The sequence below is a fragment of the Parus major genome, chromosome 4 (assembly GCF_001522545.3).
Source record: "Parus major isolate Abel chromosome 4, Parus_major1.1, whole genome shotgun sequence".
NCBI lineage: Eukaryota > Metazoa > Chordata > Aves > Passeriformes > Paridae > Parus > Parus major.
The window spans coordinates 2,293,787-2,318,329 of NC_031771.1; the positions used below are offsets into that span (position 1 = coordinate 2,293,787).

Consider the following 24,543-nt stretch of genomic DNA (forward strand, 5'->3'; position numbering starts at 1 on the left):
AAAGGAGGAGGAAAGAGACACAGAAAGGAGGAGGAAAGAGACACGAAAAGGAGGAGGAAAGAGACACGAAAAGGAGGAGGAAAGAAGAAAAATCTGTTACTCGGTTGCACTTTTGAAATCAGATGGTATTGACGGGTTATTTGTTCAGTTTATGAGGATTTTCCTGTGTGACTCGGCCTCGGGAGCCCTTGTGAGCACACCGCAAGCCCAGAGGCAGCTCCAGCAGCATTTGCCGTACCTGCCTGATTTAACACCTTCAACAACCCCCTCTGCCTGACACTTCCCTGTGCTTCTTGTGGGCATACTAGGCAGAGAAGCGGAGCCCTTCGTCCCAGAGCCCAACTCTGAGGGGCCAGAAAGGCGAGCAAAGGGGGAAACCCCCTCAGTCTTTCTATGGCGGGCACTGGAGCCGCCTCCCCTCAGGCGGGACGGGTCCCGTTGCTCTCCCGCCATTCCCGCCGCGCGCCGTGAGGGGACGGAGCCCGCGCAGCTCCCTCCCCTCAGCGCTCCATGACACCGCGCTCCCAGCTCCGCAGGGCGCTGCTGCCCACCTACCAAGCCCTGGGGAGAGCCGCCAAGCTCCTCTCGGCTGCTCCCCCGCGAGAAGGAGCCATTCCGAGCCGCCTGCTGCTCCTGCAAGACCCGCTGACTCCATCGGGATTTGAGGCGTCGAGCCCCTCAGCCCCAACATGGCCGCTGCCCCCTCACGGCATGGGCGCCATTTTGTGGCCGGGGGGCCCAAGTGGTTTAGCGATGCCGTGCTTGAGGCTGGAGGTAAAAAAATCATTTCACGGGCGTAAGGAAGGGTCTAGATCATTTGTCATATGTTATTTGGCCAGTAAGGTGGCACGTTTTGGAGAGGTGACCGTGAGCTGACTGAAGGCAGAAGTCGGGTGAGGGGATTTTCTCCCACCAAAGAAAAGCCCACAGGGTCAAAAGCAAAAGATCCAAAGGCAGCCTTCCCTAAATCCAGTTCAGTAATAAAAACTGGAATAGTTTTATTTTTACACCAATCTTGTCAGAGAGGAAACGTTTCTGTTTTCCGTGGTATTTTCAAAGTGAGGGATAGGCTGTAGAATCAAGAGGAGATTATTTCACGTCAAAAGAAATTACATGTTTGACTGTGGCATTTTGGATCTCGATTTCAGGAAAGAACACAGAGGTCGGAGTAGGCCGTCCATCCTTTCAGGTTATTTAAAAGATCACCTTGATACAAGTTTCCAGGAACAGGTGTATGTACTGGGCACAAAACAAAATCCTCAGGTTGAGAGATGAAGTCTGAGAAAACTCCAGAGACAAGACAGGTACGTTGATTTATTTAAATATCTGACTAAGATGAAAACACACATAACCCTTCCTCAAGGGTACCACATCATTTTCATTTACAAGAGAAAAAACCATCCGCTTAGTGCTGAAAGACAGACAAAAGGGGAAAAGTGGTTTTATGTGGACTACTAGAGAAAAGTAAGAATTAACCAGCTGAAAACAGACCTCCAGTCTCCGTTCTCTTTGCTGCACTGCAATCCCACGTGGAAAACAGCTCGAGGAAAAAGATTTTTATTGCACCACCCAGAAAAGGCAGCAGCAAAATGATTTTTCTTATCCACAGGGATAAGAGGCAAATGAGTGTTCAGGCAAACACAATACCCTACAATATCCTGAAGCTCTATGATATTCTCAAGCGAGATTTTAATCCTCTAACAGTCGCAGATGTTAATAAGGCATGAAATCTCACCTGGGAGGGGGCCAGCACCCACCTATGGCAGGCAATTCTGGGCTTGGTTTCTCTGGGATTTTGGAGAGGGCACTGAGGTTTGGCTCCTCACTGTGGGGCTGGGAAAGAAGGGGGGCACTCATCACTCCCCACTTCGCTCCTGGCTTTTCCCCGCTGCGGGCTGGCAATCCAACTAACTTCCCAAGCCCTGCTGCGAGCCACCTGCTCCCCACTCCAGCCCCTCCGCCTGACTCGGTAGCCTTGGGAACCAGCCTCTCCCTCAGGAGCCGATCATGTGTACGAGGGAGAGCCAATAAACGCCATGTCCAGGGTTTGATTTCTCCCACAAGTGTCATTCAAAGCCTGGCTTCAGCGGGAAACTTGATATATTTTCCCCATCGGGATCCTGGCAAGGTGCTTTTTTTTTTTTTTTTTTTTTTTTTGCAGAACACCACCTGTCGTGACTGCAGGTGCCTTTTTTTATCCCTTGTTTCCTGGGAATCTGGGTCTGGAGCTCCCAGCAACCCCTGTCATTCCTGAAACACAATAACTCTCTTAGGATCAAATTGCTGTGTAACTTTCCTCCTATTTCGGAATACCTCTGCAGAGGTATCAAGATGCAAATATAAACTGCTTGTGTTTAAAACAATCCATTCCTCCCACAGAGAGGACAGGGAGCTGTGCAGAGGAGCTAGAGCTTCAGAGGGAAGGTATCTGAGCGATTTGTGCCAGCAGAGACTACTCCAATACCTGGGCCATTGCCACCAGCCACTTCAGGGTTGGTTAAAGGTTCTAACAATGGCTTGAATTGTTCAGTCACCATCTTACTTGGGGTGGGAAAGTTGCAGGGTTGTGATGTTGCACTGTGAGGACTCTGGTTTGATTCCTGGATCCTGGTTTGGACTCTGTTTTCAGCAGAGTGGTGACATCAGAGAGATGAAAATTCAGATGCAGAGGCAAAACCTACAGTTCTGAGTTCAAATGCCCCAGATTCACATCCTTAAGTTGTGACAGCATTTGTGCTCTCCTTAGAGGGATGGATCCATTCCCCACCTTGGCTTGTTGCTTTTCAGTTTGCTGTGAGGAACTGAGCGACCCACGGCGGTTCTGTGCCAGAGGCAGTATTAAATGGAGAATGTCTTTCCTGTTCTCCAGGGAAAATTCTTTCCTTTTCAGACTTCAAAGACAAGTGCCTTTTCCAACACCAGAAGGATGTGGATTCATTGATTTCACAGGTTACTTCTCTTTCTCAGCTTTATTCTTTCCTTTCTCGCTCTCAGATCTCTGTTTTTCCCTTTCTCTCTCTGATTTTTCACATTTTTATCTCGGGCCTATCCAGACAAATGAGGATATTCTGTGGTTTGGAAGGAAGATGAACTCAAATCCAACTGGGAATCTGAGTGGAGGTTGCCTGTGTAGCCCTAGGAATTTTTCCTCTGGAAACACCATTTGAACATTGGCTGATGATTGCAATCCCTTTGATACCATGCAGAGCCTCAACGTGCTTTCCCTCCTGTTATTTCTTCTTTTAGATGCCAGAGTGACATTTTCCAGAGCCAAGGAGATGTTACAGTCAGCCCCAGGTGATTGGAGGTAAGTACAGGAAAGCCATATTTCTGATGTATTTCTTCCTGATTTTTTTATATAATAAACTTCCAGGGGAATTGCTACCCCAAGAAGGAATGATTCCTTCCTGAAGGGCTCCTGGGGTGATCCAGGAGAGCTGTGTCTTTTGACACTTGTGTTTTGTTCTATCCCACTGCAGATTTAGGTGAATGGCTTCAGGACTCCTGGGGAGAGGAAGAAGCTGGGCCCACTGGTGCCTGAAGGATGTCCATTATTTGAAATTCCTGACGCTCCTCAGCTTACACAGAGCCCTGTCTGGAAGGAAAAGAGAAGTTCTTCAGTGATAAAACCGGGGACCAAGGGAAAAGGGGCGCTTCTTTTTCAGCCTTTTCATGCCTCCTGTATGGCCATCAGCAAGTCACCCGTTGTGTCCCTGTGAAAGGTAGGAGGGCCCACATTATTTCACAAAACTTCTCTTTAGAGGCAAATTGTCAATCTGCTTCCTCTGAGCTTACAGGGTAGAACTAAGCAGCAGGTAGATTTAAACTAAGCCTAGTGTTCAGTTCTCCTGCCAAAAGGGCAGTAACAAGTGTGTACAAAATGAGCTGAATTTCCCATCTTTGATTATATCAGGCACTCTGAACACTCAGCACACATCCTGCTTCATTTTTGAAAGGAAAAAGCATAGTAAACGCCTGTTAACCAAGGAAATGTTGGCATGTAAATTGGTCAGCTTAAACTGTGACAATTTCTGGTTTCAGCAGACGGGGGCACTGTTGCTCTGATGAACTTCATTTGCAAAAGAAACTTGGAGTATTTGAAGGAATTTAGGAAAAGACAGGGTAGTTGCCAGCTGCCTTGATTGATGATAAATACAGGGTTTGATTGGGACCTCTGAAAAGTGAAATCAGTGTTAATTTTTCCTGCTGTGGCAGTGTAGTGCTCGATGAGGGAAAGGGTTCTGACATGACTGTTCCAAATTTATTTCCCCTTACACCGAAACTGTGCAAAACCTCAAAGATATTGTTCTGTGTGGAAAGCACTTTTCTGAGCCCAGGTATCTTTTGGTTGCATCCCATCAAAGAGCATCTTAGCTCTGGGCTGAGAGGAACTCCTGTGTGGAATAAGAGCCTGCTGAGGAAGTAGCACAGTATTCAGCAGAGCCCATTTTGGGTGATTGATCGACCCTTTTTCCTTAGCTGGTTGTGAGTCCCTGATACATGGAAGTGCCTGGATGTGACCTTTTTAGAGCTGGGTGAACAGGATGAAAAAACAGCAAATCTGGAGGGGGTAAGAGGAGAAAATTCTGTGCTCGCGCTGGTGACAAATCTGATGGCCTTTTTTGGCAAAAATGATGTTGGATTCAGCACTTGAAACGAACCATGGTGCTGGAGGAGAAGTAAAACTGTCTCTCAGAAATGTGTTGATAACTTTTACTCATCAGATGCAGCAGGCCCCGTAGGAAATAGAGGTCTCGCTGGAAACCTGGTGTCCGCAGGCAGGTGCGGTGACAGATGTTCTGTGTGGGGAATGGATGTAAGGCAGAGCAGTGCCTGTTCACAGGCTGGTGTGTTCCTGCACAGCCTCACCGAGTGCTGCTGGCTCTGCAGGGGAGGAGACACGGCCCCAGGAGAGCTCCCAGAGCCTTCCCCTGGCCCGGGAAGGGCTGTGCAGGGCACGGAAATGAATTGTTCTTTGTGGTGCCTTGGAGTGAGGGTTTTCACACTGAAATATTAGGAGTGTAAAACCTCAGAAATCTGGTTTGAGAAATCGGGCTGAAGGGTGAATTCCGGATAATAGCAGTCTGTGAGCCTGGCCAGGATGTGAGGCTAATGAAAACTCAGCCCCTGGGAGGGAAGCTGAGGGGGCAAAGCTTAGTATGAGCAAGGATTGAGGAATCATCTACCATGAAAAATAAAGCAAGGGGCCTCTTTTCTGTGTTTGTCTCCATGCCTGTTGGGAATGAGACCTGGGACACGCGGGGCAAATAGAAGGTTCTGGGAACCTGTACCATCTCGAAGGGAATGGAATGGGAATGGGGATGGCATGGACAAATGCAAGGATTCCTGGCTTTGGAGCTCCAAAGCTTTTCCCCCACCACTCATTAATGTTTTGTTAACCCAAGGCTCTGATAGCTTGCAAAAAACCCAAAGGAGAAATAATCCACAACCCATGCATGGTGAGATCAAAAGCTGAGGGTGCCTTAGAGGCAAAGACACTACTGTGTGTTTCCTCAGGAAGGGCAGGGGGCTCTGGTCTCCTCTCTCTGTTGTCCCTTTGGGAGATCCAATTAAAAATCAGGAAAGGTTTTGCACACCTTCAGTGACACTTGCTGTGATATATGTTAAGTGATGAGCCAAATCCCTAAGTCTGCATGCACATGTGGAAGAGCAGATGCACCCACATCCACATGTTCTACAGTAGGCAGCTGCTTACATTACTAAAAGTATCCAGGGGTTTTGGTGTTATTTCTTATTCCATTTATTGGGAAAGCATTGGCCTTTCCTGCCAGTGTAAATGGGGAAAAGAATTATGTCCAGGGAAGCTGGTAGGCTCCATGCAGAGGAAAAGCGCTTTATGAGAGCAGAATTATTAGCAGTGCTCCACTGAGCTGATTTGGAACAGGTCCATTGTGTTTTCAGCAACTGGCAGTTTGGATTGTTACAATTCCTTGGCAGGGACAATAGAAAGATGGTGGTTTCCGGGGGCATAATAAAAGGGAGAGCCCCAGCTTTTGCACACTGCATTTTATAATTGCGTGCTTGATGTGCACAATTGGGCAGCACTGCCTTACTTGCCTTAATCCATCTCTCTCTCTCTCTCCCCCCTCACTTCCTCACCCTCCCTCAGAGCAGCAGTAGCTGCTGCCGCTCTGGCAGCTCATCGGGGAGAGCACCGAGAATGAAAAGAGTTCGGCTATCGCCTTAATGTTTTTCCCAGAGGATTCATTTCACCTGCTTCTCCAGTTTTTCCAATAGCTTTTTCTTTTTTTTTTTTTTTCATTCTTTAATCCAATAAGTACGGAGTTATTTCACATTTTAAACCCCTCTAAAGGGTTTTAGGAATGGACTTGCTCTCTCCTCCTCCCCCAGTCTTTTTTTTTTTTTTTTTTTTTTGACAAGTCAGAAAATTGTGAAGTAAGCGAACAGAGTGACTGAGAGCTGAGAGGGAGAAGACGCTTCCATTCTTTTAGTGCAGTGGGCTGAGGCAAAAAGGCCATTGTAATGGTAAATCGCATGCAGAAAGGAAGAAAAGACTGATAATCAATCACAAATGAAGCATTCGCTTGGATTTTGGCAATTTACTGGCCAGGGGCTTTTAAATCCATAAACTTTTCCTTTTTTCTATTTTTTTTTTTTTCCCTTGTTTTGCCCCCATCTTTAAAAGCACGGTTTTGGTCTGCTGAAGGCAGGAAGAGAAATCTTTACCAAGCTCTCCTGCTCAGAGTAGTTGGGAATGGGGAGAGCTCGGTGCTGAAACTAAAATCCTGACGGGAGAAGCAGCGTGGTGAAATGTTGATGGTGCTGTTTTTAACCCATCACCTTGGACTCCGGCTCTGAAGCAGAACTTTCCACCTCAAGCTCTTCTTGTTTCTCATATTCAGGGATGTCTTCTGCCGGGCTCCTTGGGGACTTTGATTTCCAAGCCGGTCGCTGTGTGAATGCCTGAATGGGTTTTGTGTTTGCCTGAGTATGTGATTAGGACAGATGAGGATGTTAGACAACATTAACAGCGGCATATCCCCTTCAGAGTGCAGCATCACCCACAAGGGAAGATACATCTACCTGGAGGCGCTGCTGCACGGAGGTGCTCCATGGGGATTCACGCTGAAGGGCGGGCTGGAGCACGGAGAGCCATTAATCATCTCAAAGGTACTTTTCTCTTTTTCCATGCCATGCCAGCAAGGTGGGAGTGGACCCCGACTCGGAGGGCGAGAGCTGTAGAAGTAACACTGAAATGTTCTAAGTAAGGTTGTGTTTGACTTGGGTTTTCAGTGCTGAGCACCTGTTCGAGTCAGCAGGTTTGCTCAGGAGCTGCGTGTCAGAAACACAGGAGAGCTCTCGGCATTGTTTAACTTTCCAAGTGCAGGTTTGCTCCCACAGGAAGTATCGTGGCTGGCTGAAATTGGCTGTATTTTTTTCACTGGTGTGAATGGGAGGGAGTAGGGGACTCTCATGAGGTGATCTTGTGTCACAAAGTCGTGGCATAGCTGATCATGGTCAGTAAGCCATCCCCACCACTCCTGAGGTAAAACAGAGTTGAGTGCTTTCAGTCACACTGAGAGGTGGAATGTTGGCTAATTAGGAGTGTGTGTGTGAAACAGTGCAGTACATACTTGTACCTGTTTGGTAAGTGCTAGTGGTTTGCTCACCCTACTTTCTAAATGTCTGTTAAGTGTGGTGTGCCTCCAAGATGTTTATTATTTAATGATTGCCTCAACAGGCAGCTAGTAGCATAGCTCACAAGGATATTTTGAGGGGGAAAAAAATGGGAGAAGGAATTCCTTGTTCTCATCAGAACTGGTCTGTTACCCAGCTACCTCAAGATGCAGCTGCTGAAGACCATGGATTTTCAAAAGCATCACCCTAAATCCTTGGATATCTGAAATACGTTTGACCTATGGCCTTAAAACCGTTCTGAAAACAGGGTATAGGTAATTCTGAAATTTCACATCTAATGGGTCCTAGCCATGTTTGTCCTGTCTCATCAATCTGGTGCATTCCGTGCTTATGGTGTGTCTCTTGAGCTACCAGTGCACGGAGGGACTTCGATCCAGTCTGCATCCCTCCTGCAAACCGGGATGTATGTGGGGAATGTGATGGATCAGAACCAGCAGCAGATAAAACAAAATGCTGATACTGAGAATCAGTGTTGTTCAAATCCTCTGCGTTTTCAAATCCCGCTGCAGCTCCCTGTGCAAACACGTTCACATGAAGGCTATCAGTCACTAAAGTAAATTAGTTGTGATTATTACATTTATGTGTTGAAAGTTAAAAAAATGGGGGCTCCCACTGAAGTCCTTTCATCATAAAGGGGTTTTAGAAATTTCACACCATCATCTTTCTTGCAGGACCTTCTTGGAAGCAGTTGGGCATAGGCACAGACAGCAAAAGTAGCCTCACTTAATGGTGTTATAATTTTTCTTTTATAAACACTTGGGACTGACACAGGCTGTTCACTGTTCCTGGCAGTTTTCTGCAGTCGTGAGGAAAGAGTTTCTTTTTGCTCTGACATTCTTCTGTGATGTAAAAATCACACTCCCCCTTTCTTTCCCTTTTTTCTTTTTCCCCCTTTTTTTTTTTTTTTTTTAATTGGGGGCAGGGAGACAGAGAGGATGGGAGATGGCTCTGGCTGCTGAACATTAATTAATCTATGGGATTTGGTTTCCACAACAACCAGGCCCCTTAATGTCAAACACGCCTGGAGTGTGCATAGTGCCACTGGGAGCTGTATGACTTGTGCCTGCCTTTCCTGAAACAACACCACAAAAATGTGCTGGGTTTTATTTTCCCTTGGGTTTTCCCTTTTTTCTCCTTGTAGTCCCTGCTTGGTTTGCGCTATCAGTGTCAGCATTTCAGTGTTCTGCTCATGCATGGGTGATGCAGAGCAGGAGAATGGCTGCATGTGAAAGCTCTGCTTTCTGGAATTCAGGCAGCTCCCGTTTCCTGGTTTCCAGTTTCAACTGAGAAATTCCTCTGCTGCTTCAATTCACTATGTGCTCTTCAGAATTAATTGCATATTAGTCATTTAGGTAATTCAGTATTCCTCGCCTGAGTGTACTGTGAAGTAATGAGGAACTGCGGGGAAATGATGAATTATGTTACAGGTTTAATTGTGTACAAGAGTGCTTGGAGAATCATAGGAAGTTTTAGGTTGAAAGGGACCATTAAAGATGCAGGCACTGGGAGTGATCCAACAACGGTTCTAAATAATACTACATATAAATACCAAAAAATGTGGATGTCAGGTTTTAATTGCCGATTTTTTGTAATTAAGAAGTTTGATTTTCTGCTTTGGCTCCCTGTTCTCTTGGCAAATAATTATATCTGCTTACCTGTCTGTTTGCACTGACAGAGTGGTGTTAAATGGCCTTAGAGTAAATAAAAGTGGACTTCTCAGCAAATATCTAAGCTGGTGCCTGTGACAGCTTGCAACATGACTTAAAACTAAGTAACACTGATATATTGTTATGGAGTAGTAGAGAGATAACAGATCTGTGTGGATGCAGCAGCACTTTATAGCCCCCAGGAACTAAGGCGTCTCAGCTTCGGACCAAAGGCTGTAATGGAAATTCAAAACCAAGAGGAGTGAATTTACAAAAGGCCCACGTGCACAAAAAGCGATTCTCACAGCCCTGGGCAGCCCTTGGGAAAGACACATTTCTCTACCTGTAAGATGCCAAGAATTTACCCAAAAGTGAGGGGAACAACAGTTGGGAGTGTAAAGTGCAAAAAGCAGGCCTTTATTCTCAAGTGGTAGAAAGTCCTGCTTAGAGACCCACCTACCAGAGCTTTGGTATGTTTTTAGTGTATTTTTTTAATTATTGCCTACCAAATAAGAACAAGTTAGTTGCTGTGCAGACCTGTTGCTGCTCTCTGTGCAGCAGGACAGGCTGATTGGGAAGGAGGGAGGTGGCTGAGTGCACACATGGGCACAGATGGGCAAACTTCCAGTTAAAAACAGTAGTGAGGCTTTGCTGACTCAGCCACGCTGCTCAGCACATGGTGCAACACAGATTCTTTATGCTAATGCTGCTCTGATTTCTGACAGCCCTTACACTGAAACAGATTAATGGCAGCTGATTCCAAGCCCTCCAGGCAGGTCTATTCATCATTTATTTTGCTGGAAGTGGGAGAAGACTATAAATTTGCTACATCTGACTCACGTTTTTCCCTGAGAGAAGCCTCAGAATAAAGCTTTGTGGAATCCTCCCAGCATCTGTTTTTGTTGTAGCAGCAGGAAAGGAAAGGAAGGATGGTAAAAGGTAGTGAGTTTTCTGCTGCACCTCAAGGAAATATCCAAAACCCAGTACCTAAAGGAGCAGCAGAATTGTCTCTGGATAGCAGTGGGACAGTGCCCAAGAAAAGGCAAGTTAACACAGTGGATTTTCCCTTTTATATTGATTCTGTGGTATAAAACATGTAGTCAGTGACATGTTGTCAAATAGTCCTTTGGCAAGAAAGTTCTCAAGTTTTTAATTACTTCCCTTTTTATAGAAAAAAACAGGACAGTTGTTTGTTTTGCTTTCAAAGTTTAAACACATTTGTGCTTAAAAAGTAACTCACTGTCCTCAGTGTGTCAGTAAGCCTTCAAAATGAGTAAAAGTCAGATTCCCTGAAGTGACCTCCACTCCTCTGTTTCCAGACCTTTGGTCTTACAGTTGAATTTCTATTTCTTATTTTACCTGTTTAGTAATTTAGAACCCTGTCATTTTGGCCTGATTTGGGGATATTTGCTTGCGGTGGAAATTTCATTAAACAAGTGGTTTCTTCATCTGGAAATAGAACTTCAGTGACAAATGCCAAAGTGATTGCTGGTGATACCAAGTGTTTAATTAGAATCCAATATTCTGTGGCCTCAAAATCGTGATAATACCCAGAAGTAAACCCAGATTTCTATTTCCAAATTACTTTTTTGGCTCACTCTTAGCTGCAAGATCAAAAATGCAAAAATGAAAGCCCTGACTGTTACAGGCAGTAAACTGGTAACAGAAGGTTTCATTCCATCTCAATTTTCTCTAAGAATTTTTAACCTAAGGTAATTAATGTTAATCAGTCTCAGCCATTTTGGAGCCAGGAGAGGTATTCTGTGGTGTTTCTCCTTGCTACACAAACCTTTGGAACAGTTCTGGCTGTTGTAGGCCTCTGCAATGCCCTTTTATTTTGAGCTCCGTGTTGACGATTCTAACAAAGGAGTTGTTTCTCTTGCCTAGGAATTAAAGCATCCAAAGCATTCTCCCTCGGATCCTGGCTGTGTTGGGAGCACTTTTCACATGCTGTGCTGGAGTTCATGGGTTCCCTTCACTCAAAAGGGCAGGGACCTCATGCCAAAAGCATGACACAAACTCTGAGGTTTACCTCTCAGCAGGGATGTAGGAAGCAATGAAAGTTTAATAATAATGGGAATAGTTTGGGACAGAGCCTGAGAAATAATCTGGAATTCTTGTAGGGTGTTTTAACCTTGTCTGGAGCCTGATCCAAACTCTGATGCAATGAACATCAGTCAGTGCTTGCAGGAGCTGGACCTGGCTGCCTTCACAAGGCTCCCCTGCCTGTGCTAATGCCCAGAGCCCCCATAAACAAAACAAAACGATCTTAGGCACTGACAGGCAAAGCTTCTTTACATCTGTTCCCTGTATCCCTGGGTGTGACAAGCGGCAGTTTAGGAACTGTTACCCTTTTTGTAGGGCTGCAGGCACAAAACCCATCCTCACGTTAGGGAGGCTGCTCTGAAGCTGGCAGAGTCATGAGAGACCTGTTGGCCTGGGCATTAGGACATGAAACTAAGCCAGAGGCATGATAGCATCTTCTGTGATTTTTTTAAAAAAACTATTTTAATTTTTTCTTTGAACATTTCCCCCCTTGTTCCTGTCTGTGTGGATTTTATTTTTCTCCTTGCTGCTTGGCGCCTGTGTTAGTGTTTTAAAAAATCCCACCCCTTCTCACCCTTTATCTTGCAATATTCTTCAAGTGTGCTGGTGATGGTGAGGGGTTCATGGTGCAAAATCATCTGACTCTTGTGGCAGGCAGTGCACAGGGCAGATGTCTGCTCCCAGACACCGAGGAACTCGGAATGCTGCAGGCTGGCAACTGCTGCTGTAACTGTGCGAGGAAGCAGGAGGCAGTTCCTCACCACTCTTCCTGGTTTCTCTCTAGGGCCTCTCCAAAGACTGCTAATGCCAGCACAAGGGACGGGATCCCTACCTTTTCTTAAAGCCAGGGAGCTGCTGCATGAAAAGGCTTCTATTGTCAGCCCCTCCATTAGGCTGCCGAGCATTCTCCAGCACAAAAAGACTTCTGTTCACTTCCACAGCGCTGAATTAGCAACCGCAGGCAAACCCAGTGCCTGACGTGAGCAGGGCCTGGTGGGCACTACTGCTGCTCCAGCAGGGTCAGGGGCAGCTTTCAGACTGCTGAGAACAGTGCCAGCTGTGCTGTGATCCATCCCAGGGAGCAGGGAATACCTTGCTTGTCCCAAGCTGTGGATCCCGAGGGGCACGGACGACTCTGTTATGAGTGTGCCTGTGGGAAGGAAACAATGTAAAAAGGATTTCTCTGTGCTGGGAAAGGCTGAGGACGGTGACTGCCAGGTGTTGGTGTCCCGTTGACCAGTCATGCTTTAGAGTTTCCTCCTTAGCAGGGCTCAGCCCAAGTTGGCAAGTTTTGGCCTAAATCCCCAGAGACAGCTGCTCTGAAAGATTAGGTCTCCACCCCTCACTGCTGCCACAGGAGTTACGGGGTGTCATGTCATTCAAAGTCACAGAAAAGTAATAAGAGAAGAAATATTTTCTTCTCAGAACAGAGAGAAATCCCATGTGATTAAACGTAACATGTAATCCTCGAGGTCAAGAAATGAAGCCTTCATAAATCCTGCCCTGGCTCTAGCTTACATGAAAGATTAGACAGAAAAATGCCACATATCCTTGTTCCCTTGGCTGTAGCAGATACAGCCAGAGCTGAGGTTTAAAAACTGATCCTAAAATGAGACCGAGGGAATGCACTCTAACTCAGTGTTTGTACACAGTAGATGTTTGCTTGTGAAAGGGTCCACTACTTTCAACCTTTCCCACAGTACTTGGGAGCCCAAGGCAGAGGAAGAAAACCCATCACTGATAATAGAGCTGGAGCTGAGCTAATCTGATCTCAAAGCTCATTGGTGTTTACCTTCAGGAACTTTTGAGGAAGCTCAAAATCGTGAAGCATGAATCCAGCATAGGTCTATTGCACGGGAAGTATTCAGCCAGTGACAGGATCCCAGGGAACAGCTGGAGCTGTGTCAGGAGATGTTTGGCTGAATATTAGGAAAAGATCCACCCCCAGAGGGTGGTCAGGCACTGAACAGGGCAGTGGTCATGGACCCCAAGCCTGCCAGAGCACAAGGAGTGCTTGGAAGATGCTCTCAGACACATGGTGGGATTCCTAGAGTGGTTTTTTGCAGAGCCAGGAGTTGGATTTGATGATCCTTATGGGTCCCTTCCAGCTCAGGATATTCTCTGAACTAGTTAGAACTGGGAGGGATCTTTGAAAGTGAAAAGGAGGTGAACTGTAATTTGCTTTCCAACAAACACTGGTACTCAAAGGAACAATGTCCAGAGACCTTTGCACACAGACTGCTAAGGCAGGAAATTTCTGTAACTCACTTGTGTGATTGATCAGATCCTTGAGTGGATCCCGATCCAGTGGCAGCAGAGAGAGCATGCAGGGCACTGCCAGGAAACCCTGAAAGATGTTGGTACCCATCAGTACCATCTGACTACACCTGAGAGGTGGAAAAAACCTTTCCAAATGCTTGTTTTAAGTAAGAGAAAGTTTGTGTCCACTCAGTCACACAGCTGATCTGGAAACAGAGGTCCCATCTTTCTACTTTAGGCCCGCTGCCTAAATCATAAAAAAGCCCCCAACAAATAAATGATTCTTGGTGTCTTGGTCAACTGAAACTAGGAAAAGAACAACAGGAGCAGAACAGGAGCGGCTTATCCAGGACACAGCTTGTTAACATCCTAACTGGTATTCAAGCATAATATTAATTTTTCACACTTGCATTAAAAAATCCCACCAAAAAAAAATAAATCAAACTCCAGTGGAGAATGATTCCTGCTGATAAGAAAATCACTGTGCTTAAATTCATTAATAGAATAGGCTGTGGGATATATTTCAAAGCACGGGGTGAGAAATAAGCTCCCAAATCCCATTAAGAAAATAACAGGATTTATGTGCATTCCTCCCATATATTAACTTTCCCCTCTGGAAACGTCTTGTGCTGAGCTGGTGCCATTTTTCAGGCAGGTGCAGTGTTTTGCAGTTCCCACAGACTCACCAGATAATCTGCCAGCCTGAAAGCCATTCCCCATTCTCCGGCAAGAATGGGGATTTGCCGAGGCCCGGCTGGGTGAGGAGTTTGGATGCCAAACGCCGTGGCCAGGCCGTGTAGCAGGGTTCAGTCACACGTTCTGCGGTGATGCCGTGAGCAGCTCCGGCCTGGCCACATCCGCCGCTTCCACATTTCCAGCCCCGGGCAGCGGCCGGCCCGCAGATCCCGAGGTTTAACAGCCGCTCTCGGGAGCGGGGCGTTTTCCAAACGTGCAGAGGTACCATTTGTGAGCTGGAGTCTTCGGGGAGTTGGTTTGTAGGATCAGCAGGGTCTGAAAATCCCCCAGTAGCTGTGGAGAACTACCGACCCCCTGAGAAGGAGCGTTCACTGTAGCAGTATGGAAGTTTCTCCCTCGGTTTTCTCTGGAGCTTGTGAGCAGTATTTATTTTCTCTATCATGGTAGTGGCAGCAGGATAAAGGTAAAAGCTACAACCCCTTTAATGCTCTTTTTGAGTGTAATAACGAAATCTGCTCACAGGTGGTTGGAATTTACAGTTGTGATACAGTCACGAGATGTTAAGTATAAAACCCCAAGCGTGGGGATGAGTGAAGAGTGAAGCAGGAGTGAGTCTGCAAATGCAGGAGGGAGTTTGCTACCTCACACAAGAATGATGTTGCTTGAGATTCATGCATCATTTAATGCTGGATTTTAAGATGTTTACAATGGGACATAATTGCTGGGATAATCGTGCCCTTGAAAACTTGCAGTAGTGTCAGATCCATTATTGCTTTCTTTTTAAACTTTTCTGTAAAAATACGTGTTCTTTCAAGGAATGCTGCATTTAGAAAAGTGGATTGGTCCCCAGGGTCAGACCTCATGTTTTCTTACATTGATTGATGACCAGTCTTGCCAGTGGCCTGAGGTAGACCCACCTTTTTCAAATGCAGTCTCATAGAAACTGAGAAATGAGCTGATGGAATCCAGACCAAAGATCTGGCTGTTTTCCAGGGGCAAAAACATGGCAAGACACATTCCCACTTTCAAGAGAGGGGCTTGAAACAGAGAAAGAAATGTAAAATGTTTGGACAGCGAGGGGTGGGGTCTTGGGGGGAATCTTCATTTTCTCAATGGTCCCTCTCCCCTCCCTCCTGCCCTGCTCCGTTTGGTGTTTGCTTAAAAGCAGTTGCCAGTGTTTGTTGAATAGTGTCAGCACAGAAGGGATGCAGCCGCTGACCTGACTAAAAGGCAACAGCAAAAGGTTAGCAGAATTAGTCTTGTACTGCAGACTTGTATTAATAGTTGTATTGTGGGGTTGTTGGCACAAACTCTGCAATTAAATAAGTTGTTGGCACTCTTCCCTAGGTTAAATTACTATGGCTGTTCCCCCTGCTTGCAAGTCAATGAATACAACACTTTTGGGGAGGCAAGTTCAAACATTTTTGTTCTTTGGGGATTCTGCACATTTCTGGTCTCAAGCTAAGAGGTTTCTGCTGGCTTTCCAAGCAGACCTCTGTTGTTGTTCTGTCTCCACAAACAGCCCGTGCAAACTAATGCTGGAATAACCAAGCAGGGGAGGAGGTGGGTGAGGGAAAGACACCACAAAAGACTGATGGAGAAACAAATGCCCTTAGAAGAGGTCCTTGCTTTCTTTCCTGCCCAGAACCACGGATGTTTCTTAGCACTGGGCTATTGTTGGAGAGGATTAGTTTTCCATCACAGCTTCATTGGGGGCAATTTACCCTTTTTGCTAGGCCAAAAACACAGCCGCAGACACGGGAGGGGAGCGACTCCCTGCTTCTCCTTGCCCAGAGGTGCAGAGCAGCCCCTTTTTCCAGCCTGAGGCCCTGCTCCTGCTCCTGCTTTAGTCAGTGGCAGTGTTGGCTTTGGCCCAGGGGTTGCCCCACTCCTCTGTGCCATTCTGCAGGGGCCACTCTCAGCAATACACCTCCACACCTGGAAAAACTCCAGATTTCCAATTTATTAATTTATTTAAAATTTATTTAATTTATTTATAGTTCCTTCTGCTTTGGGAACAGAAGTTCTTGTGCTGCTTTCTGAGCCTGCCTCTAATGTAGCAAGACCTGCAGCAGCAGCAGCTGTGCCCTCACCTCTTCACTAAGGGGTACATCAAAAATCACTCTTCCCTCCATGTAGTCCAGTCCTTTGGGATAGCAACCTGTAAACTTCAGGCACAAGAACTGCAGGTGCTTCAGTCTTTCTTTTCCTGTGGCCAGTGGGGGGCCTCTCCTCTGTATGGTCTGAGCTGAGAAACCTGTCCAGAGAAACATCCAAGATTTCTAAGAAACTACTGCTGTGCAAAAAAATGTCTGGGCACGACCTTCATCTGTGCTTTCCTTAAGACTGGCTGTTATTTAACCAAGTGTTGGACATTAATTATGAACTGCAGTTAGAGGTTTCCCTGCCTACCAGGGACACGGGCCTTTTCTGGTTTATATCGATGTTTGATGGAGACTGATGGAGAGTGAGCCTTGGACACACCAAGAGATGCTGGAGGTTTGGAGGAAGGAGTAAGCAGGAACAAAAGTAAGTGCACTTGAGTCACTCAGTGTCTCTGCGACTTGTTATGTATCTCATCAGCTGCTGAAACAAAAGGTCCCTGTGCTGGTTGGAGCTGAAGAGAACAAGGGTGAGCATCACTTGTTCTGTAGGTTTTCTGCTCAGGTTGGGATCTTGTCAGCTCTCATTAGCCTAACAGGTTGGGCTGTGTCACCCCTTGGATGGGAGACTGCCAGGCAGAGAGAAATGACACCGAGTGCCTCAGTCTGTGGTCCTGCCCCTGCTGAGTCAGAGCTGAATTGCTGACCCCTTGGGGGGAGAGGGTGTGATAGCACCACTCCATGAGACCTTCTGCCTTTGGTAATGAGATATTACAGAAGCTCAGGCGGTGGCATATTGTACTAGGGAAAAAATGTGATGCCACAAGCTAAATTCTGGTCGGGATAAATCACATGCCACCAACAGCATTATCATCTTGATTTTTCCTGAGTCACATTAAGCCCTCTTTGTCATTCACAGGGGGTTGGAGTCTGCCCCTGTACTTTTGGTGACCAGTCATAGACAGAGCACAATCCTCAGTCAAATGTCTTTGGTTAGTTGCTGACTCTTCAGCACTCCACAGTGAGTCTGCTTCTCTTTAGGGTAACTTGAAAAAGGGGATAATATCCTGCCATTTCCAATAAAAACATTATCTTCCATGGTGCCTGTGGCTGTGGCATTCCCCAGTGAACTAGGAGGGAGCAGATCAGTCCAGCAGCAATTGGAGCTGACTTGGCTCCCTGCATGCCTGTGGGATGTCACTGGCCAGCCTCACAGTGATGCCTAGAAATGTGCAAGGTGAGTTTATTGTGCCAGAGGATGGTTTTAAAGTACTTCCTATCAAGGTAGTTCAAAGCAATTACCTCTGTCTCTGCTTAAAGTTGGGAATGTGGGAGCTAGGTAAGGAAGCCAAAGTTAGACAGACAACTTTCTGCATAGGAGAAATGAGAGACTGGGCCTTTCCAAGCTCTGTAGCTATCCCTGCAAATTCCCTCGCCAAAAAAAAAAGAGAGAGAGAAAAAAATCCCCCCAAGATGGATAAAAGGAAAGTGTGGTTGTCTCATAGCTGCTCAACAGGCAATCCTGAGATCCCTCTGGCAAGAGCAACTGAAGCTGAATTTGTCATTGTTTGGCTTGTGTCACCCAGCTGGTCGGGTCAGAGAGCTTCTCTGACCTGAGTCCGGGAGTGATGGACAGGTCTGTAGCGGGCATTATCACAACATAATCACATGGAGTGAAAGGAAAACCCTGTGTGCCTTTCTTAACTTCTTCTCTCCCTGTTCTCCAAATCTTTAGGATAATACATCTTTTCTTACTTTACCCGGAATCCGTTAATGCTTCTGTTGTGTAATAAGGTTTTCACAGCAAAATATGGCCTGGAGAGTAGTAAATGGAATTCTTCCAAGGATCCCCAAAGATCTGCAAAGATTCTGTTGCACTGCTAAAGGAAGTATTAATCATGGTCAGAAATATTTCCTGCTGGGTTGTAATGTGCTTTCTGATTTCCTCTGTCCCTCAGGCACTAGTGGAAGTTCTGTGTGATAAGAAGGTGTGTGGGAGGGGTTTTTGCTGGTTTAAGTTAGCTAAATTGGTTTTGGAATGGAACAGAGGGTCTGTAACTCCTTAGTGGTATTACTGCTCCTGCCAAAACTAACAGCGGCCAGGAAGAAAAATGCTGGAAACCCAAAGACCCTGGTCAGGAGGAGAACAGAGGATGAATTTCTTTGGCCTGGGGGCTTATGAAATTCCTTTCCTCTTTCTGTGTATCTGGATATATGTGTGTTGCTGGCTTGGGGGCAGTGTTGGAGATGTGCATTTGGAGCAGGCAGTGTCAGGAGTTTGGTTGTTCTCTTGGATTTACAGTTTTTATTTACTCACAGCATGGCATGAATACTAATTTTTAGTACATGGAAATCTTAAAGAACATAGAGCTATGTAATAGTCTTGGTTTGGTGGCCGGTGTAAAGAGACTGGTTCTTGTGGACCCTGAAACAAAACCATGGCAGGATGGCAAGAATAGAAAAAAATGAGGGACTCGTGCTGAACTGACATTTTTTGTTGGACCTTGTGTAATAAATGCAGTGGAACTTTGAAATGAACATGATCGCCAAGACCAAACCTGAAGCATTCTGCTTTAAAAATGTCCAAGTTAAAAGTTTCAACCCTTTAAAGTTATTCCTTCTTCCATGCCTTTTAGGCATCAACACCCCTTACTGCATTTAACCTGCATGTGGAAGCAGCCTTGTTCTTGCCACTGGAACCCCTATAGCTAAATAAGGGTGCCCCACTCCTGTGTTTTAAACTAAAGCTCTGCTTGAATGTGGAGTAATTTAGCTCTCATCCCACCTATCAATGATATTCCTTATTACCTTTGGGGCTTATTTTGGCCTTTTGTCCTCTGGTGAAATGGAGCTGAACCTTGCGAGAATCCCCCTTTAAGATCTTTTCTTAATAGTACAATTGATATCTTAAGCTCCTAGGGAAACTTAGGTAGTGAGACAGAATTTTCATAAAGGAATGGATATGATGATATCATTGGATAATATTCCTGTGCATGTCATATTTCTAATGGAGAAAGATATTTGGCTTGCTTTATTATTATTGGTGACTGGAGCTGAGTGCAAAATGGATTTTCAGGTCACTGGATGTTAAAAAAAAATATTTGCAGTTGTTTCAGATGGTTTGTTTCAATAGCATTTTTCATTTTGACAATTCCCAGAGATAGCTTCAGCTGCTAAAATCAAATCAAATAATGACACGCTAATTTAAATTGAACAATTGTAATTTTTTTGCTTTAAAAATAGTGACCTTCAGGCTGTTTGCTTTTTAATGAATATCTCTTATCAGAATGAGTGTGTGTTGGGAAGTGTTTTGACTATGAACATGACACCACTTGGATTTAATCACCTAAGTCACGTAAGCATTAGCAAAGTTGTTGAGCAGTCTTTAAAGCAAAGTAGATGAGAACTGGATTTGCAGGCAGACTCTGTGTCCAGGGAAGTTTCCCTGGACCTTATTTGAACACTCATAAAAAAATCTGGCTTTCTCACTCAAGTTCCCTGTTGGCAACTGCTCTTATTTATTCGCACACAGAGCTCTCACCCGTGATGCCTTTCCACCCAGAGGGGTCCTGTGGCCCTTTGCCCATGAATGCTGTGGTGCAGAGAGAGGCAGGGAAAGCCATCCCATGATGACCAGCATCCCCAGGGGTGTCAGGGGGCTGGAGTTCCCCCTGCCTGAGCTGAAAAGCTCTGCTCTAAGCAGAAGTTTGTGCAGAGCTGGCTAAGGCTGTGCGCTCAGCATCAGAGCTTAACCTCCTCTCCCAGCCCCAGCTGCCCAGACCTTGTTATTTCAACTATTCCAAATAACTTGCAAGATTTGTCTCTAAGTCTAGGGATAGCACTAATCCAGGCAAAGAGGTTTTGGTAGTGTAAGGATTCAGTGGAGCAACTTGTGAGAGTGAAACGGCTTTTCTTAAAGCTGGTGGATTCACACCGATCCGGTACTTGTGTGCAGTGTGAGCCATTGGCTTTGTGCATCCTGGAAGTGTCTAAGGCCAGGCTGGACAGGGCTTGGAGCAACCTGGGATAGTGGAAGATGGCCCTGCCCATCCAGGGGGGTGAAACTACATGGTGTTTATGGTCCTTTCCAACCCAAACCACTCGGTGTTTCTAAGTTAGGTACACCCCCGTGGGCCCCATTTGCATGGATGCCATAGGTTTGGGGTCACTGTAACCATTGCTGGACTTGACTGACCTGCTGGAGGATGCTATGGAGATGGGATCTCCCTGTGTGCCAGTGCCCAGCAGAGCCCTCGAGCAGCAATATCAGCTGGAAGGTCACGAGGCTGGTGTGCCCAGCCCTGTTCCGAGTTCAGCCTTGCTCTGGCTGCAATTCCCAGCACGGGAGCTCGCAGGGCTTGCCTCGGCCGAGGAGCCGCGGTGGCCGTGCCCCGCCTGGGCCAGCCCCAGGGTGAGCTGAGGACAGCTGCTGCACGAGGGTGCTGGCTCCGTACAGCCCCACGGCACTCGGGAACAGGCGGCACGGTGTTGGGGGGAGCCTGGGATGGGTCCCTGTGCGTGCTAATGAGGCCCAGAGGTGCTGCCAGGCCGGCCTCTCCGAGGGCACTTCGCACATGAGTGCACCAAGAATGCGCCGCCTATTCAACGGTAATAAGTTTTTATAAGCACACGTTTCTGACCATGTCAAATTCTGTACCCATTCAGCTGCTAAAATCCATGGAATTTGACACTGGGGAAACAATCACATTCGAGAGGAGCTTGTACAAAGGGGAACTCGCGTTGCTTCCCAGCTAGAGCCTGAGCAGTTGATTGGCTTTTCTAACACAGTATCACACATTTATTCCTTCAGCAAGATTAAAACTTTAGAAGAAGAAAGATTAGTCAGCAAGATTGGAATAGAAAACATTCTTAGAGAGTTATATTTTCCATACAGAATCATCTGCTCTCCACAACTGCAAAAGTAAAAGGACTTTTTTTTTTTCTTCCACAGTTTTGGATAGCAGAGGTCTACAAATACACAAATGGGGCCTAGTCCATTCTCAGCTCAGAAATCCCATTGTTTTCTCTAAAATAGTACCTGTGTGGGTAAAGTAAAACACGCTCAATGGTGTGATTAAGATGAACAAACAGGAAAGAATTGTGTTCCTAGACGTCTTGGTGTCCCAATACCCAGACAACAGCAACAGATGCTGATGTGCCTGAGGGGCTTTCCCACAGAAATGAGGGAAATGCTATATATTCTCCATTAGAAAAAACTCACAGAATCTAAATTATGGCAGATCACTGGTGAGAGAAACCCAGTTAGCAGCAAGGAGTGAGAGCCGTCACCGCTGCACTAGCAACAAGGTGTCATCCTTGCTAAAGACAGAAAGGCTCTCAGGCTGGCTCTCTTTGCCTTCCTGGATGAAGTGTTGAAGTATGGGAGATGAAATCTTATTTCCCACACTGCTGGTCTGATATCAGTTTACCACAATAACTGCTCTCTAGAAGAATAAACATTAGCTCAGCAGAAGGCAAACTGCAAAGCACAAAGAGATGGAATATTAAGGAAATGGTGAGCAGTCACTTGAGCTTGCACAGGAGCACTTAACTTTCTCACCCTGAGGGCTGGAGCGAGGTGAGAGGACTTCCTGGGACTCATTAACCACAGATCCATTGTTCTTTGGAAGCTTTCGCTATGGGGTGATCGATACTTCAAAACCTTCGTGGGAATTGACGGGAGATTAGGGACAAATAATAAAAGTGAAACCAGCTTACAGGCCTGATCCTTTCTGCGCTGTGGCTTTGGGCAGCTGAATTCCTGAGCAGTGAGGAAAGTGGGCTGGTTCAAGAGAAGTGGCCCTGCAGCAGGACCAAGGAGCTGCTGCTCACAATCCAGTCCTACCTTGGGCCCTCACTTGTGCCCTCTTTTACCTCACTTCTGTCTGGGGGCCGTCTGAGGTCTTCCTGCTGGCACACAGGAGATGCAAGACAAGAACAGACACATAACACAGCCTTAGCTGTAGGTGTTGGGCCATGAGAATAAGATGGACACAAAGGGCTTTTGGGGGTGTTGCACAACAACAAGGGCCTTGAAGAAATACCTCTGAGTGCCTCTGTGAGGGGCATGATGAACAGTCAGGGTGGGAATCTGCTCTTGGAATTGTCTTGTGGTAAACCTGGAAAGAGTGAGGGAGGTGTCAGCAGTGTTTCTTCGGCTGGTGCCTGACATAACTGAAGAAGAATTTGGTTCTGGCTATTTAAGTGTGATGGATGAGCATTATTATCTGCCTGGAGAAACAATGGCAAAGTCATCCAAGGACAGCCCTTGGGAGCTGGCCAATATCCCAAATCTGCTCTATGGCATCAAAGAACAATATTTTGTATCTGGGCTGCTTCTCTCCCAGCAGCAGGGGAAATAACCTCTCTCCTGCCCTGGTAGTCTGTTGCTTCACACCTCCCCTGCTTTTTCCAGGACACAACTGGATTTGGAATTAGCTACTGATGGGAGAAAGAGAAGTGAGTGCTGTGCCTGAGCTATGGAGAGGGGAACTTTCATAGGACAGAGTGTCCAGGCCTTAGGAAGTAAATTATGATGGCCTTTTTCCTTGGAGCTCTGAAGAAAAACTTGTATGATGCTGAAGAGCCATGGGACCTCTTTCTTTGATCCTGGTTCAATATTGCCTTCTCTATCGTTCCCAGGAAAGCTTCCTGATTAATCAACATCACCAGCTATAACACATGGAGCAATGATTTCCAGAAGCCAGTGCTTTAGTTGATGTAAATAAACATGTTTGTCATACGGGAACAACACCAGGATCTCAGCTGAGAAATTGCCCTGTGTTTTTCTTTCACTGGAGTGAATAATGTGTCCCTAAGGTACAAAACAAATTACTTGGGCATATTGCTCTGTCCCAAGGAAAAGACTCAGGAATTCAGGTAGGCATAAAGCTCAGGCACAGTGTTCAGCATCTTGGAACAGAATTTCATGCACTGCTTCAGCAGGATGTTCAACCTCTGAAGTGACCCTTTGAAGAGGAGGAGACAAGGAAAAAATGCAGAAAAACTTTTAAAAATGCATCAGATTATTCAGTCCTTGTGCTGTCCACACAGGTTCTGTTCAGAACATGCTCTTTCCTTGGGAAAGCCTGAGGAACTCTTCTCACCATCCTCCCAAAAGAGAGAGAAGAAAGAAATATCTGTTGGCTGACATTTGCTTCAAGATCAGCCACTTCCATGTTTGCTTGTGAGATTGGAAGGGATCACAGAAGAGTCTGGTTAAGCAGCAGGGTGGATGGATAGTTGCAGTGTTGGAAAAACGGTTTCAAAGCTGAAAGTTTCTTCAACTCCACTATGGATGTGTTTCCTCAATAGGAAAATGAAGGGGAGTTCTGTGTAGTGAAGGCTGTTTTGGGGAGCGTGACTAAATATTTCATGGCTTTCGCTCCCTGCACGCAGTGAACCGTCTGCATTTAGTGAATCCTGTGCCCAGCTTCTAAACCTTCTGCTGAGGTAATGGAGTTACCAGACAATGCCAGACCACTAGATATTAAAACTTGGTCTGTGTTTTTGGACACAAAGGGAAATGTTGTGTTAAATGCTCTAATTTATTTTCCTATCACATTATGTTGTCTGTATACATTTATTTATTCATTGTCAATCAAGTAGTCAAATTCTGGTTTCAAAGACAGTGTTTTAAAATCTGCAAAGAACTGTATTGACGTGTCACGATTCAGTACTTAACTCCAAATGGATTTCACCTGTGTGCATTTGGGGCCCTGGGCAAATCAATACATTGATTTCTTCTCTGTGCTTCCTGAATGAAATATGCTTTTCTGGGACTATGAGGTACAAGCAGACACCTAAATATATTGTGAGCATTTCAGCTAAAGCCGTTATTGAAACAGTCATTTTTAAACCGAAGCATAGGGTTGCAGTTTTGCCAGTGTTTTTTACTGGACTAGGGAGAAGCCACATTTGGAGTTGCACTGAACCTGCAGGTTCTCTGGCTGCGCTTCAGTCCACCTTCCAGTCAAACTGGCATTTGTCTCCCAGTTCCAGAAATGTTACTGTGATGATGATGTGTGAAATGGAAACAAGACAATTAGCGTTTCAGACACGCCAAGCTGGCACTGGAACCAACTTAACTTGAACTCCAAGGGAACAAAACTGAC

The 24,543-nt window shown here is 45.9% G+C and overlaps 2 protein-coding genes across 12 annotated transcripts in view; one reads left to right on the top strand and one right to left on the bottom strand.

The window, feature by feature from the left end:
* Window positions 1-773, bottom strand: part of LOC107202778 — a 14,756-nt gene extending 13,983 nt beyond the window's left edge. For 2 of the 8 annotated variants that reach the window (XR_004496883.1, XR_004496885.1), the window contains exon 1: window positions 556-773. Coding sequence is in view for 2 of the 8 variants with exons in the window: in XM_015623724.2 (XP_015479210.1) it covers window positions 239-453 (215 nt within the window). In the remaining 6 variants the exon portion in view is untranslated. The other 6 variants (XR_004496884.1, XR_004496886.1, XM_015623724.2 and 3 more) reach the window with 4 other exon arrangements.
* A 2,813-nt stretch (window positions 774-3,586) lies between these two features.
* The window catches only part of SHROOM3 (shroom family member 3), a 113,727-nt gene continuing 92,770 nt past the window's right edge, over window positions 3,587-24,543 (top strand). For 3 of the 4 annotated variants that reach the window (XM_015623691.3, XM_015623692.3, XM_015623693.3), the window contains exon 1: window positions 6,462-7,152. In XM_015623691.3, coding sequence (XP_015479177.1) covers window positions 6,988-7,152 — 165 coding nt within the window. In that variant the 5' untranslated portion in view covers window positions 6,462-6,987. Of the gene's footprint in view, window positions 3,723-6,461; window positions 7,153-24,543 lie in introns of those variants that run through there. The other variant, XM_015623694.3, reaches the window with a different exon arrangement.